Source organism: Phodopus roborovskii, unplaced genomic scaffold (genome assembly GCF_943737965.1).
Source record: "Phodopus roborovskii unplaced genomic scaffold, PHOROB, whole genome shotgun sequence".
NCBI lineage: Eukaryota > Metazoa > Chordata > Mammalia > Rodentia > Cricetidae > Phodopus > Phodopus roborovskii.
In genome coordinates this window covers 34,183,734-34,196,123 of record NW_026126418.1, presented here as the reverse complement: position 1 = coordinate 34,196,123, position 12,390 = coordinate 34,183,734, and the positions used below count along the sequence as shown (strand labels likewise).

Genomic DNA, 12,390 nt, shown 5'->3' with positions numbered 1-12,390 from the left:
AAGAGGACTCTGCGGCTTGTCAAGCAGGAGGGCCTGGAGCGTGTGCGCCACCCACTGCCGCCCTGGGAGGCCGCCCAGCCTGCCCAGGGTCACTGAGCTGCCTGAGCCTCTGCGGGAAACCAGGGAGTGGGACACGGGGCCGACCGGGTTTGGTCAGTCCCACGCTCCGCCCCAGGAACTCGCTCTGGTCGGCGATGTGAGGGTGCGGAGTAAGTACCGGGAAGTTACCCTCATTCCAGTCTCAAAGTACCGCTCCTGAAAGCTGAAGGCAGATTTTTTTTAAGAGATAACAAAGACACTTTGTCACTTTGCGCACTGCCTTGGTGCAAATCTTTAATTGCAAGTGGGGGTGGGGGATCGAGTGTCCTGAGCAACCCAAGCGCGAGTCTCCAGGCGGCAAGGCCCCCTTTGATCAGGAAAATCCAATTATTTGTGTATATACATTTCCCACATAGTGATTACTTCATTAATTGTCCCGCCTTTATCTCCTCCCTTCCCATCCCCCCTAATAATCAGTTCTTTTATCCAGACCAACAAACACACCATAGGAGCTTTGTGGATTCAAAGGATTTGCTTTCGCTTCTGAAAGAGCCGCTATTCTTTGATGATTGGGTAGCGGCAAACTTCAAAGCCATAAATCTTTCCTCTGACTGGCTGGCGGCCCAGCAAAGCCCTTATCAAATTCTTGGAGGTGATCCTGAAGCGCTCAGACCGCGCGCGGGGCGAACAAGCCCGGCGCGGGCGGGGAGGACTCGGAGGCACGCTGGGCAGCCGTTCGTCCTCGCCTTCGGGTGTCCATGCCTCGGCGGCCGCGTCCCGCTCCACAACGAGCGGCCTTCAAGCAGTAGCCATGGCTGCTGTGGCTGTCCTCCGGAACGACTCCCTGCAGGCCTTCCTCCAGGTCAGTGCTGGTCCAGAGAGGGCCCGAGCAAGTGGGAATCTGTAGTCAGCATCTGTGCGGGTACTCTGACTACCTTAAGTCTCAAAAGGACCTCCCATTTAAGGGTGCAACTGGAGTCAGACCTAGGCGCACTGGGGCCAACTTGACAACTATCTCTCTCTCTCTCTCCCTCCCTCCCTCCCTCTCCTCTCTCTCTCTCTCTCTCTCTCTCTCTCTCTCTCTCTCTCTCTCTCTGTGTGTGTGTGTGTGTGTGTGTGTGTGTATGTGTGTGTGTGGTCTATGGGGAGGTATGCACAGATATTGGGGGTTATGTATATGTCAGAGCGGCAGAATACTGGGTCGGAGTTCACCTTGCTGGGCTCTTCCCATGACTTCAGCCTGGATAGGCCAAAGAGTAACCTAAGGGATGCAAGGAAAGAACTTTAAAAATGCTAGCGCGGATGGCCCCACAACCCGGCTATGGGTATTTCCAGGCTCTTCCTGACCAGTCCTGTCCCTCTTCCTCTTTTTTTGAGCCTACCTTAAAGGCCGATTGGCACCTCCTTGAGCCAAGTAGTTTAACGCCTGCGGTTCAAGTAGCACCGACGCTGAAAGTTTCCCGGGACCGCTGGGTGCGCGCATGTGGCGCGGTGAGGTCTGGGGGGAGGGACGGCCTGGCGGAGGAGGGGCAGGGGTATAATAGTGGGGGTGGCGGGCCTGCCCAGAGTCGACGCTTGGAACGCTAACCTTTTGTCTCTTCCGCCCTCCCTCACCGCCGCCCATGCAGGACCGCACCCCCAGCGCCTCCCCGGACCTAGGCAAGCACTCGCCCCTGGCTCTGCTGGCCGCCACCTGTAGCCGAATCGGCCAGCCCGGCGCGGCAGCAGCACCCGACTTCCTGCAGGTGCCCTACGACCCAGCGCTGGGCTCACCTTCCAGGCTTTTCCACCCGTGGACCGCCGACATGCCTGCGCACTCGCCAGGCGCCCTGCCTCCCCCGCACCCTAGCCTGGGGCTGACTCCACAGAAAACACACCTGCAGCCGTCCTTCGGGGCAGCTCACGAGCTCCCGCTCACGCCCCCTGCGGATCCCTCGTACCCTTACGAGTTCTCGCCGGTCAAGATGCTGCCCTCGAGCATGGCAGCTCTGCCTGCCAGCTGCGCGCCCGCCTACGTGCCCTACGCCGCGCAGGCCGCGCTGCCTCCGGGCTACTCCAACCTGCTACCCCCACCGCCACCTCCGCCTCCACCGCCCACCTGCCGCCAGCTGTCCCCCGCCCCGGCCCCGGATGACCTGCCCTGGTGGAGCATCCCGCAATCGGGCACGGGGCCGGGAGGCTCCGGGGTTCCTGGGACCAGTCTCTCCAGCGCCTGTGCCGGGGCTCCCCACGCCCCCCGCTTTCCCGCCTCGGCTGCCGCTGCTGCAGCGGCTGCCGCTGCCCTGCAAAGGGGCCTAGTGTTGGGCCCGTCGGACTTTGCTCAGTATCAGAGCCAGATCGCGGCGCTACTGCAGACCAAGGCCCCCCTGGCGGCCACGGCCAGGAGGTGCCGCCGCTGCCGCTGCCCCAACTGCCAGGCGGCTGGCGGCGCCCCCGAGGCGGAGCCGGGCAAAAAGAAGCAACATGTGTGCCACGTGCCAGGCTGCGGCAAGGTGTACGGCAAGACGTCGCACCTGAAGGCGCACCTGCGCTGGCACACGGGCGAGCGGCCCTTCGTGTGCAACTGGCTCTTCTGCGGCAAGAGCTTCACGCGCTCGGACGAGCTGCAGCGGCACCTGCGGACTCACACGGGCGAGAAGCGCTTCGCCTGTCCCGAGTGTGGCAAGCGCTTCATGCGCAGCGACCATCTCGCTAAGCACGTGAAGACGCACCAAAATAAGAAGCTCAAAGTGGCCGAGGCCGGGGTGAAGCGGGAGAACCCGCGGGACCTATGAGCGCACCCGGGCACTTAAGGCGCCACTCTGCCCAGGACATCCTTCCCCGGACCTGAAGCAGACCATCGAGGCAGCTGACAGAGAGGAAACTTTTTTTAAAATGAACTTTTCATTTGTCCTCCTCCCGCAGGGAAGCTCTGTTGGCCGTCCCTAGAGCAGAGGGCAGGGCAGGGCAGAGCAGGTAGGGCTGGGACATGGTTGAGAACCCTAAGCTACCCCCAAGACGGTTCCAAAGTCCTAGCCATCGCCTGCCTAGAAGACCTATAGTCGGGCCTTGCTGGCCTTGCTAGTGGGAGTCGCTGCTAAAGGAAAATGGAAGGGCCCTGGAAGACTCAACACAGGGCTTGAGTTTTCGCTAGGCCCGATTTGGGCTTTGTACAGGTTATTTAATAATAGCTTTGTTAAAGAGTAATTATAATTATAACGTTAATAAATGTTTCTGTTGTTCTCAGCTCCGCGCAGAGCTACAGCATGGTGTGTTTCTGTAAAGCCATCAGCAGTGGCAGCGTAAAAATAAATACGTTCATTCCAGGGTCTCCCCAGGAAGACCCCCCGCAGAGCTGGTCTCCTCTGATCTTTTCTTCCTGGAGTCCTCACTGAGAGGTCAGGTTTCGCCCGGGATCTGATGGTCCCTGTGTGCTGCTTGTGTGTCTGGCTACTTTGGTTTCTAGGCTTGGGAAAGTGTGTACTGGATGCATGGGCAGGGGCAGGGGCAGGGCAGGTGATTTTCGGGTAAAGAGCCTAAGGCAAGATTTGCCAGTCCCAGTTTAAGTTTCTGTGCAACTCCAAGACTTGATGTGGAGTTAGCTATACGTTTGATACTGGCTGTACATAGAATGAGGCGAATTCCCTGCTGTTTTACAGTTGATACTTTTGGGACCCTGGGAAGGAGCCACTCGTTTTCAGGGCCATCTCCCAGGTGACATTTTTACAGTCAAATGAACTGACAGCTCCTTAGGTGGACTGGGCAGTGCCACGCTAACACCAAAAAGGTAACTGTCACTCTTGCAATGTGCCAGCCTGGCCACATGGAACTTGTTTGCTGGTTCACACAGAACAGCTAGATAGACAGGTAGGCCAGGAAGTTTCATTCTTCTTGTAGCTTGGACTTTCTTTTTTAATCACCTGACCAGACAGATTTTCTCAGGGAAAAGCCAGAATGCTCGCTCATAAGCTAGAAATGTAAGAACAAGGCTTTTTAAAAATACAGGTTTCTCACTTTTCTCTAATTTTTTTTTAAATTTGAAGTCTCTTGTTTTTCAAGTGTCTTAACTCATTTGTATTATAATATTTGGGGCTTTCAACCCCAAAACTTAATAAGCAGTTAAACTCTTTCATTTAGAATCAGCACAACTCAAAACACAATTTAAATTTCATTACTGTTTCAAGTCAATGTCAAAACACAGTGAATGATCTTTTTGTGATAGATTAGTGTGTATGTATTTATAGTAATCCATAGCTAACAAGCTTGCCATGAATTTTTGCTTGAAGTCAAACTAAAGTACAAATTTTCAAAAGCTATCATGGGTTGCTCTTTAATGTTATGTAAATGAAACAGACGTCAACATAATTGAGATGAGAACAACAAAATCATAAGAAATTGTTTTATTATGTAATGTGAGACAAGACAGCAAATGCATGTTCGATCCCTTGACAGTGCATGCCTCAGAGTGCTTGCCCTCTTTAGAGACTTTGCACTGTTCAATAACCTTGAGTGCCAGGCACCCTGGCCCTTCACGTCACAAAAGTGAGCTAAATGTCTAAGGGTGTGGCTGGTTTGCAAGCAATAGCAGTGCAGTTGCTAGACAGTGCAGTTAATGCACTCTTAACCTAAACCTTTTATAATTGATCAGGAATATTGATTTAGACCTAGTACATGTTACATGGATAAGTAGAAAATTTGCATGAAGTTTTCACTCACTTGCTCTTGAGCCATGGCCTGGGATGTACTTCGAAATCAAGAAAGGTTTCTTGGCAGGTGATGGGAACTTTGGTCTCAGGGAATTTGAAGTGGTTATATCATGTGTGTTTAAGAAGAGTAGCTTTGGTTTATAAGAAGAAGAAGAAAGTGGCAGTTTTGAAACACACCTGTGATTACTGACAGGTGCAATCCTTTAGCATTCAAAGAGATGAGAGGAAAACAAATCTTTTTCATGGGGAGAAAAAGCATACCAAACGTACTGAAAATTAAGCATGAGAGATAGTGAAGGTAGTATTCTTAGAACTTTGTAATTAAGGGAAAACTAGGCCAAACATGTGGAATTTGCCAAAGTAAGGTATGTGTAACTTTAAAAACCAAATTAAGCCTTGTGATGACAAAACTAACTTTCTTAGGATTGTGTTCAATAGAGCCTGCCGAATTCAAAAGCAGCCTTTAGCTTAATTTGATACAGGATAATTGTTGATCATTCATCATATTACTGCAGTTCTGTCAACTACTTTAGAAAAAGAATTAATGCCTTTATTGAAGAAGTAGGGAAGCCACAGTGATAATAATATCCAAGTATAGGAAGGCATTCCATGGATATACTGAAAAAATAAGTTAACATAATGTAGAAATGCATTCAAGTTTACAAGCTGTGGGAATTTCAGTTATTGCATGCTTTGTTTTATAAGTCTGCAACCAGAGTGCCATATTAAGGACATTAAAACTTATTTTGGAACACCAGTATGCAAAAACAGTAAGTATGACTTAAGCACAAATTACATTACTTGTAGCAGAAAACTTAATGGAATTAAAATTAAAAGTTTAGAAGCAAATTGTGTAATTATATATTATTTTGAATTGGAGTTTGCCAACCCCAAAAAGCAAATTTAATCTGTCAATCTTTATCAAGGTTTTTATTTTAGACTTCAGTACACAGTTATTTAAAAACTGAAATGGATATGTTAATGATTGTCTCAAATCACACTAGACTAGAATTTGAAGAAGCTGGTTTGGATAGAATGGACATAGAGAATATACTAAATTCCAAATTGGTGATATTTTAAGGTATGCACTTGAAGAATAAGTGAATCATTTCAGTTAAGAGCTTAAAAACAGAGAAATTGAATAATACATAAATTAGCTAACTTAGAATTTTGTGTTTCTGAATTTTAACAATGTGGCTTTCTACTTTTCTCAAGAGAACACTGGGAAGATATTTCTGTAGTTGATCGCTTATTTTTAATGGGTCTGCTAAATGTGCCAAAGAAAATACAAGTGTTACTAACTTCAACTTCAATTTACTAGATTTACTAGAATTAAACTCTTAGGACCATGGTGTGTGTGTATGTGTGTGTGTGTATATGTGTATATACATTTGCCTTAATTCAGTCAAATAAGTAATCTTGCTGAGGGTGCTTCAGTAAAAGCTTGTTTTGATTATGTCATAAAAAGACAGGTTTTTACCCCAGTGTGTGCTGTGCTCTATTCTAATACTGTAGTAATCAGTTTAAAGTGTTGTCTTCAGTGTTGTTATTTGGGTCTGCTGGGAGAATGTGATAGAAGCTGTTATAGAAGTAGCTACACGTTCCTACTCTTTTAAAAGTGTGGCTGGCACTTGTGTATGTGAAACTATAGAATTGCAGAACATTTTTACATACTTTAGCTTATTGCATTACACAACAGAGTCAATTAACAGGTTTTAATTTTTGATGTTATGGAATGAGCTATGTTGAAGATTCAGATTTAAATTTTGATGTCTGCTAAGCAACTATGGTTCAGTACTGTCCCCAATTAACTATCACTACTTTCCTCTTGTTTGCACGACTGAGGGAGGACTTTTAAAAGAATATGAGATCTGGGGCACCTATAAAGTGCTGGTGCTACACACCCTGAATCCAGTAAGAAGGAGGATGAAGCAGAAGGATTGCCTAGTGCTCATGGCCAGTACTGTTACCTAGTGAGTTTGAGGCCAGCCTGAACTACCAAGCAAGAACATAACATGTTGCAACACCCCCTCCAAAACCAGAGAAATGTGTGCTAACACAGTTTGATTAAAGTAGGGGGGAAAGTAAGGAAAATGTCTAGATAGACACATGTTTACCGTGAGATATATTTAAGTTAATATGCCAAAATCACATGCACTATAGTCATAATCTGATCGGTGTAACATCCTATATAGGAATTTTAATTTTTCTCTGGTATTAGTAAGATTTCACATTTTTGCATAAATATCTTTATGTCAATTGTTTTTTAAAGAATGTGATGATACTAGATACAGCAGTGGTTCAATTTCATTTATGAACACTATGCAATAACCTTCATAATGTCCCTGACTGTTGTGAGTAAGTGATATTAGTTCAACAAACATGTAACCCAATAGTTTCGGACCATTACTACTTCCTTGACAATTTCACTGGTTGTTTTACTGTTACAGTGTCTTTTATGTGAAGATGGGCATGTGTATGACATCATATAATTTCATCTGACATTTTAATTCTCTTTCTGTACTATACACTTTTCCTTATCCTTAGCAATTCTCTAAAACAAATCTCGATGGGAAGGTTGCTATCTAATCCATAATTTGGTACACATGCATAGACTTTGGTAGTTTTTAATACATCGTGTAATAACTAAAGTGTGGGTTAGTTTCTATGTAATACAAAAGTCAAAACAGGGAAATCATATCTAGTTCTTAGTTGATATAACATGGAAAATCTACAGCTTTCACATTCTAGAAATTCGATTCAGCCCTATGAAGATGGAGACTGTAAACTAAGAGATGTAAGTTTGATTAAGTATTTTTACTAAACTACATAATAGTCATACTTCTGACATCAAAAATATACTAAAATAGTATAACATCCAATGAGGTGTGTCCGTGCCTTCTGAGTTCTTTAAATGTAAAGTTAAACCATTCTGGCATGCAGGTACCAGTCATGCCTTAGTCGGTACTATCTAAAACTCAACGGAAAACATCTAGACTTCAGCTCTATTTCATCCAATTCCCAAGACAAGCATTAGGCCTACCTCCTCGTTTATGCCTAAGATTGGGAAATGTTCTCATTTTGAACATATTTGGAGACCGTCTAAAAATCTACAGAAAGCTTACTGTTCTTCTTATGTTCTGTGTACTACTTTTAAAATTCTGGGTCTTGAAGAAGGCAAATGTGTATACATCCATGTCCATCTCTGTGATGATAACTTTATGTAATGTGCCTCTTCCTTAAAAGTACACCACAACAGGTGGTAGGAATGCACACCATTAGTCCCAGCACAGAGAAGCAGATGAATCACTGAGTTTGAGGCTAGCCTGGTCAACAGAGTTAGTTTCAGGACAACCAGACTTTCATGGGGAAACCCAGGCTTGAAATAAATAAATAAACAAACAAACAAACAAGTAAATAAATGCACTCACTATTTGACTTAGCTCCCTATAGTACAGAACCCATCTGGCCTCTAAAATATAGTTATTTTAAATTGTATTTTGCTTGTGATTTCAGTACTGGAAATTGAACCCAGTACCCATTCAGCTAAGGAAGTGCTGTACCACTCATCTGCACTCCCCAACCCTGGGCTTGAACCTTCAACCCTCTGCCAGAGTTGATAGTTTTACAGTCATGTGCCATCATGCCTAGCTAAATCTGTTCATTTTATTCTTTTTTTTTTCTTGTAGCCTTTTCCAGAGAATTTTATTTGAGTGGTTCTTACAAAGATTGTTGCAATATGAAAGTCATTTGTTTGATAGAAATATCAAGCTGTCTTGTCAAACACACTGAAGTAACCCAAAAATATATTTCAGAGCTCCCAGAGCTTAAAAAGAGCAAAGATTATGTGCAACCAGACAAAACCTATTTCTGCATTTCCTATATCTTGCCCAGACTTCTTTGCTCCAACTGTTACATCAACCATCTTCAGGAAATGCAGGGATCATTTTGTTTGGAAACTCAAAACACACTAAAACACACAGTATTTACAAAGAAAATTTTACAGATACATTATTTGTAAAGTTACCATCAAGAAATATAATTTTGAAATCCCCCTCTTGCCAAATGATCAAGGTGAGATGCTAAACAGCCTCTCGGCTGCCTAGACTTTCATACACTGTGTATTCCAGAAACTTTTGCTGAACCCATGAGCCGAATACATAAATGAACGTGACCTGTAACTGCTGTATAAAAAGTTAGGCTTATGAAACATTAAAACATTACCTGCCTTTATACAGAAAAGACATTTGTTCCCCTAGAGCTATTCTATAGATCCTTAATGTAATTTTCTACATGGACAATTAAAACAGCAGAACAAGCGAACAGCTTTGCATGAAGTAGGATTTGCTAGTTAGGGAGAATGAGCACACTGCATTCCTGTTAACATTTTTATTTTTCAAGATAACAGGAGTTGTATACAAATGACAGTAGACCCTTGCCTCTTTATTTTTATCTAAATAAAAGATAACTCAATATGAATTCTCAAGAAAAAAAAAGCTATATACATAAGGGACTATATCTTCCTTCATCGTCTACTTGGAACCAGTAGTTGTGTTGCTGTCATAGAATCAGGAAAGAGGTTGTGGTAAGTTGGAAGAGGTGCATATGCTGCTGTTATCATTTTATCAACAAACCACCTGCCATGCAATAGCTGCAGCAATAGATACTTTATGTCCCTTGGATTCAGTTTTACAGATCCGAGACAAATATGTAGGTCTACTGCAAGTCATTTTATTTATATAGTGTTTGCCAGTGTTTTTATATTTATGATGTCAATGAGAATATTCACCTAGCAATAGAAAGGAAAACTTTAAATACAAAAAAAGTAGGGGCTGTAGCAAAGTTGACAGAGTGCTTGCCTTGCATGAGCCGGGTTCAGGATTCAACCACTAGCACCACAAAAAGCTGGGAGTTGCAGCGCACATCCCAGCAGTCAGAAAGCAAGCTAGAGGATTAGGATTTTAAGGTCATCCTTAGCTACACAGTGAGCTTGCTAGAGGGCAGCCTGGACTACAGGAAATCTGTCTCAAAAAAAAAAAGTATATCATCCAATCTATATAAACAGCCTTTTATTTGACTATGTTTTCAGTGGAGGTGTTAACTGAGACTACTAACATGCAGTCATTTATATTTCTTATTGATGTTGTATTTGTGTTTGGAGAGTTTATCTTTGATGGAGTCCAACCATCTCTTAACACTACTTCACACAGCTGACAGGAAAGCCATCCAGGAAAACAGTCTGTGCTGAGTCTGGGCTTGAGGTCCAAAGTCACTAATCTGTTTCTCACAGAGAGAGTACCTCTTCAGTCACAACTCAGATTTACCAAGAGTAAGCCTGTGTGTGTCCCAGCACCCCTTAACTAGAACCTGTGGGCCTGCCACCGCTCCCTTGCTTCTCTCTCTAAGGCAGATCTACCAGTGAGCGAAAGGGAGACAGATCATTGGAGTCAAACAGATAATACATCCATGTCCATCTCCAACATGTAAACTTTACATGATGTGTCTCTTTCTTAAAAGTAAACCTGACGTTTGAGTTGGTTCCCTGTAGTAAAGAACTCAATAGGCTTTTAAACTTTAGGGGTAGATACAGGGGGCTTGAAATGGGGTCCTAGGTCAGAGAGCTGGGGTGAGCTCCTTCTCAGATGTAGATCCCTGGGGAGGAAAGTTTTTCCCTTATCCCCAAATTTCTGGATTTGTTTTTCAAACGAATGGTGAGCGTGAATCAGTAGGGCTTTGCCAAAGACACTCAGACTTGGAGGATCTTCTGGTCTTTTCCAAAGCTGGCATGCTTCAAAACTAAAACCTGTGAATGAAAATCCTCAAACACACCTTACAGCTATTAGCATATAATGTGAAGACCCTGGCTTTCTGGCAGCTGATTCCAGAAGTCTCATTAAAAAAAAACCAAACAAACAAACAACAAAAAGGGTTGATTCATAGTTAAAAGCATCAAAAGGAGACAAAAACGCCTCATAGAACTGATGACAGAATTTAGTGGCATTTCCAGGTGTGTGCATGCTTGTGTCTGTTGAACTCTTACATATCTCCCCAAGACCTGATACTGTTTGTGGAGATTTCAGAGAGGAGGTAAATGAAAAGTTAAAGCATCTCTTGGTTACTTTTCTATTACTGTGAAGAGACACTATGACTAAGGCAACTTATAGAAGAAAGAGTTTATTTCAGGCTCACAGTTTCAGAGGGTTAGAGTCCATGACCGTCACAGCAGGAAACATGGCAGCAGGCAGGCATAGAACTGGGAGCAGTAGCTGAGTTTACTTCTTGATCTGAAGTAGGAGGACCAGAAGAATCTTTTGAAACCTCAAAGCCCATACCCAATGACATACCTCCTCCAACAAGGTCATATCTCCTCATCCTTCTCAAACGGTTCCATCAACTGGGTGAGCCTATGGAGACCATTCTCATTCAAATCACAGCAGCAGCTTTCCAGTAAACTTAGTAATTATCAGAGAATAGCCAATGCATCCAAAATAGGGGCCCTGTACCCCAGAGGAATCTGGCCTTCTTCTGACCTCCACAGGCAACAGGCACTTACATGGTGCATGATACACACACACACACACACACACACACACACACACACACACACACACACACACACAAAATAAAATTTTTAAAAATATTGGCAACTTCTAACCCCACATGTTAAGAAACACTATGTAACTAACTGTCTTTTCTATAGCACAGACCTCCCCTTGTGAGGCAACTAAAAAGTCTAGGGTAAGTCTATTATCGTGAGGTACATGGCCTGAAGTTATGCATGGTCCTTCAGGCCTCTTCTTTGGGACATTGTGCTAACTCCACACTGGAACCCATTTTCGCCATTTGTTTGGGGTCTAGCAGTAGGTGAGCATTTAAAATCCTCCAGCAAAGATGACTGTAGGAATATGATCCTCCTTGTTCTGATTTTTCCTGGAAAGTAACTGAAGATAAACAAATGATTGACAAGAATATTTAAGAAGACACTAAGAATGCAGCTCAGTGGTAAAACAATGGTAGTCTAATCCCCAGCTTAAAAAGAAATGAAGAGAGGGGGGATGAGAGGAATAGAGAGGGGGAGGAAGGAGAGAAAGTGAATGAAATGTATGCAAAACAAGCTATAACTTCAACCCTGACTTCCCCGATAGATGACCCCACGCTGTAAGAAAAAGACAGTGGATATAAGGCAGCCCCACTGTAGCATCTTGCAGCTTCTTCAATGCCACAGCTTCAAGCCCAAACCCTCCCCTTGCTTGCATCATAAGAACTGGAGAAGCTATCATCCCAGAGCTACTATCCCAGCATCGCAGCTTCACCCATACCTGTCCACTGGGGGCTGGAACTGTGGCTAAGGATCCCACCACCATCCTTACTGCCCTGGTGACAAATCTCAGCTCTTAAGTGGTAGGTAGCTACTGCTGCATAGTGCCAGCCATCACCTGTGCTGTGCTCTAGGAATTGGAAAAGGTCCCCTTAATGTCATACCTCTCCAAGAACGCAGCTACCAGCAGCTCTAGCCTCAGCACCACCAGTACTCCCAGGGCAGCATCAGGCACAGCCTCCTTCCCAGTGGTCTTCAGACTGCATCAGCTAGTATCACATAAGCTTGCTGCCACAGAACCAGAAGACTGCAGTAAGATATTCACCCCTCCAGCACCTGTCACACTGA

At 44.5% G+C, this 12,390-nt stretch overlaps 1 protein-coding gene across 1 annotated transcript; it reads left to right on the top strand.

Moving 5' to 3' along the window:
- Window positions 1-372: 372 nt before the first annotated feature.
- On the top strand, window positions 373-2,861 carry Sp5 (Sp5 transcription factor). The gene is made up of 2 exons (XM_051183992.1): window positions 373-901; window positions 1,668-2,861. The coding sequence occupies exons 1-2, from the start codon at window positions 851-853 to the stop codon at window positions 2,811-2,813; spliced, it is 1,197 nt and encodes a 398-aa protein (XP_051039949.1). The 5' UTR covers window positions 373-850; the 3' UTR covers window positions 2,814-2,861.
- Window positions 2,862-12,390: the final 9,529 nt, after the last annotated feature.

What these genes read in the sequence shown, in the direction of transcription:
- Sp5 (XM_051183992.1), top strand. Translation starts at nt 851, where the DNA reads ATGGCTGCTGTGGCTGTCCTCCGGAACGACTCCCTGCAGGCCTTCCTC. An exon ending in CCCTGCAGGCCTTCCTCCAG is followed by an intron (nt 902 to 1,667) that starts GTCAGTGCTGGT and finishes CCGCCCATGCAG; the next exon opens with GACCGCACCCCCAGCGCCTC.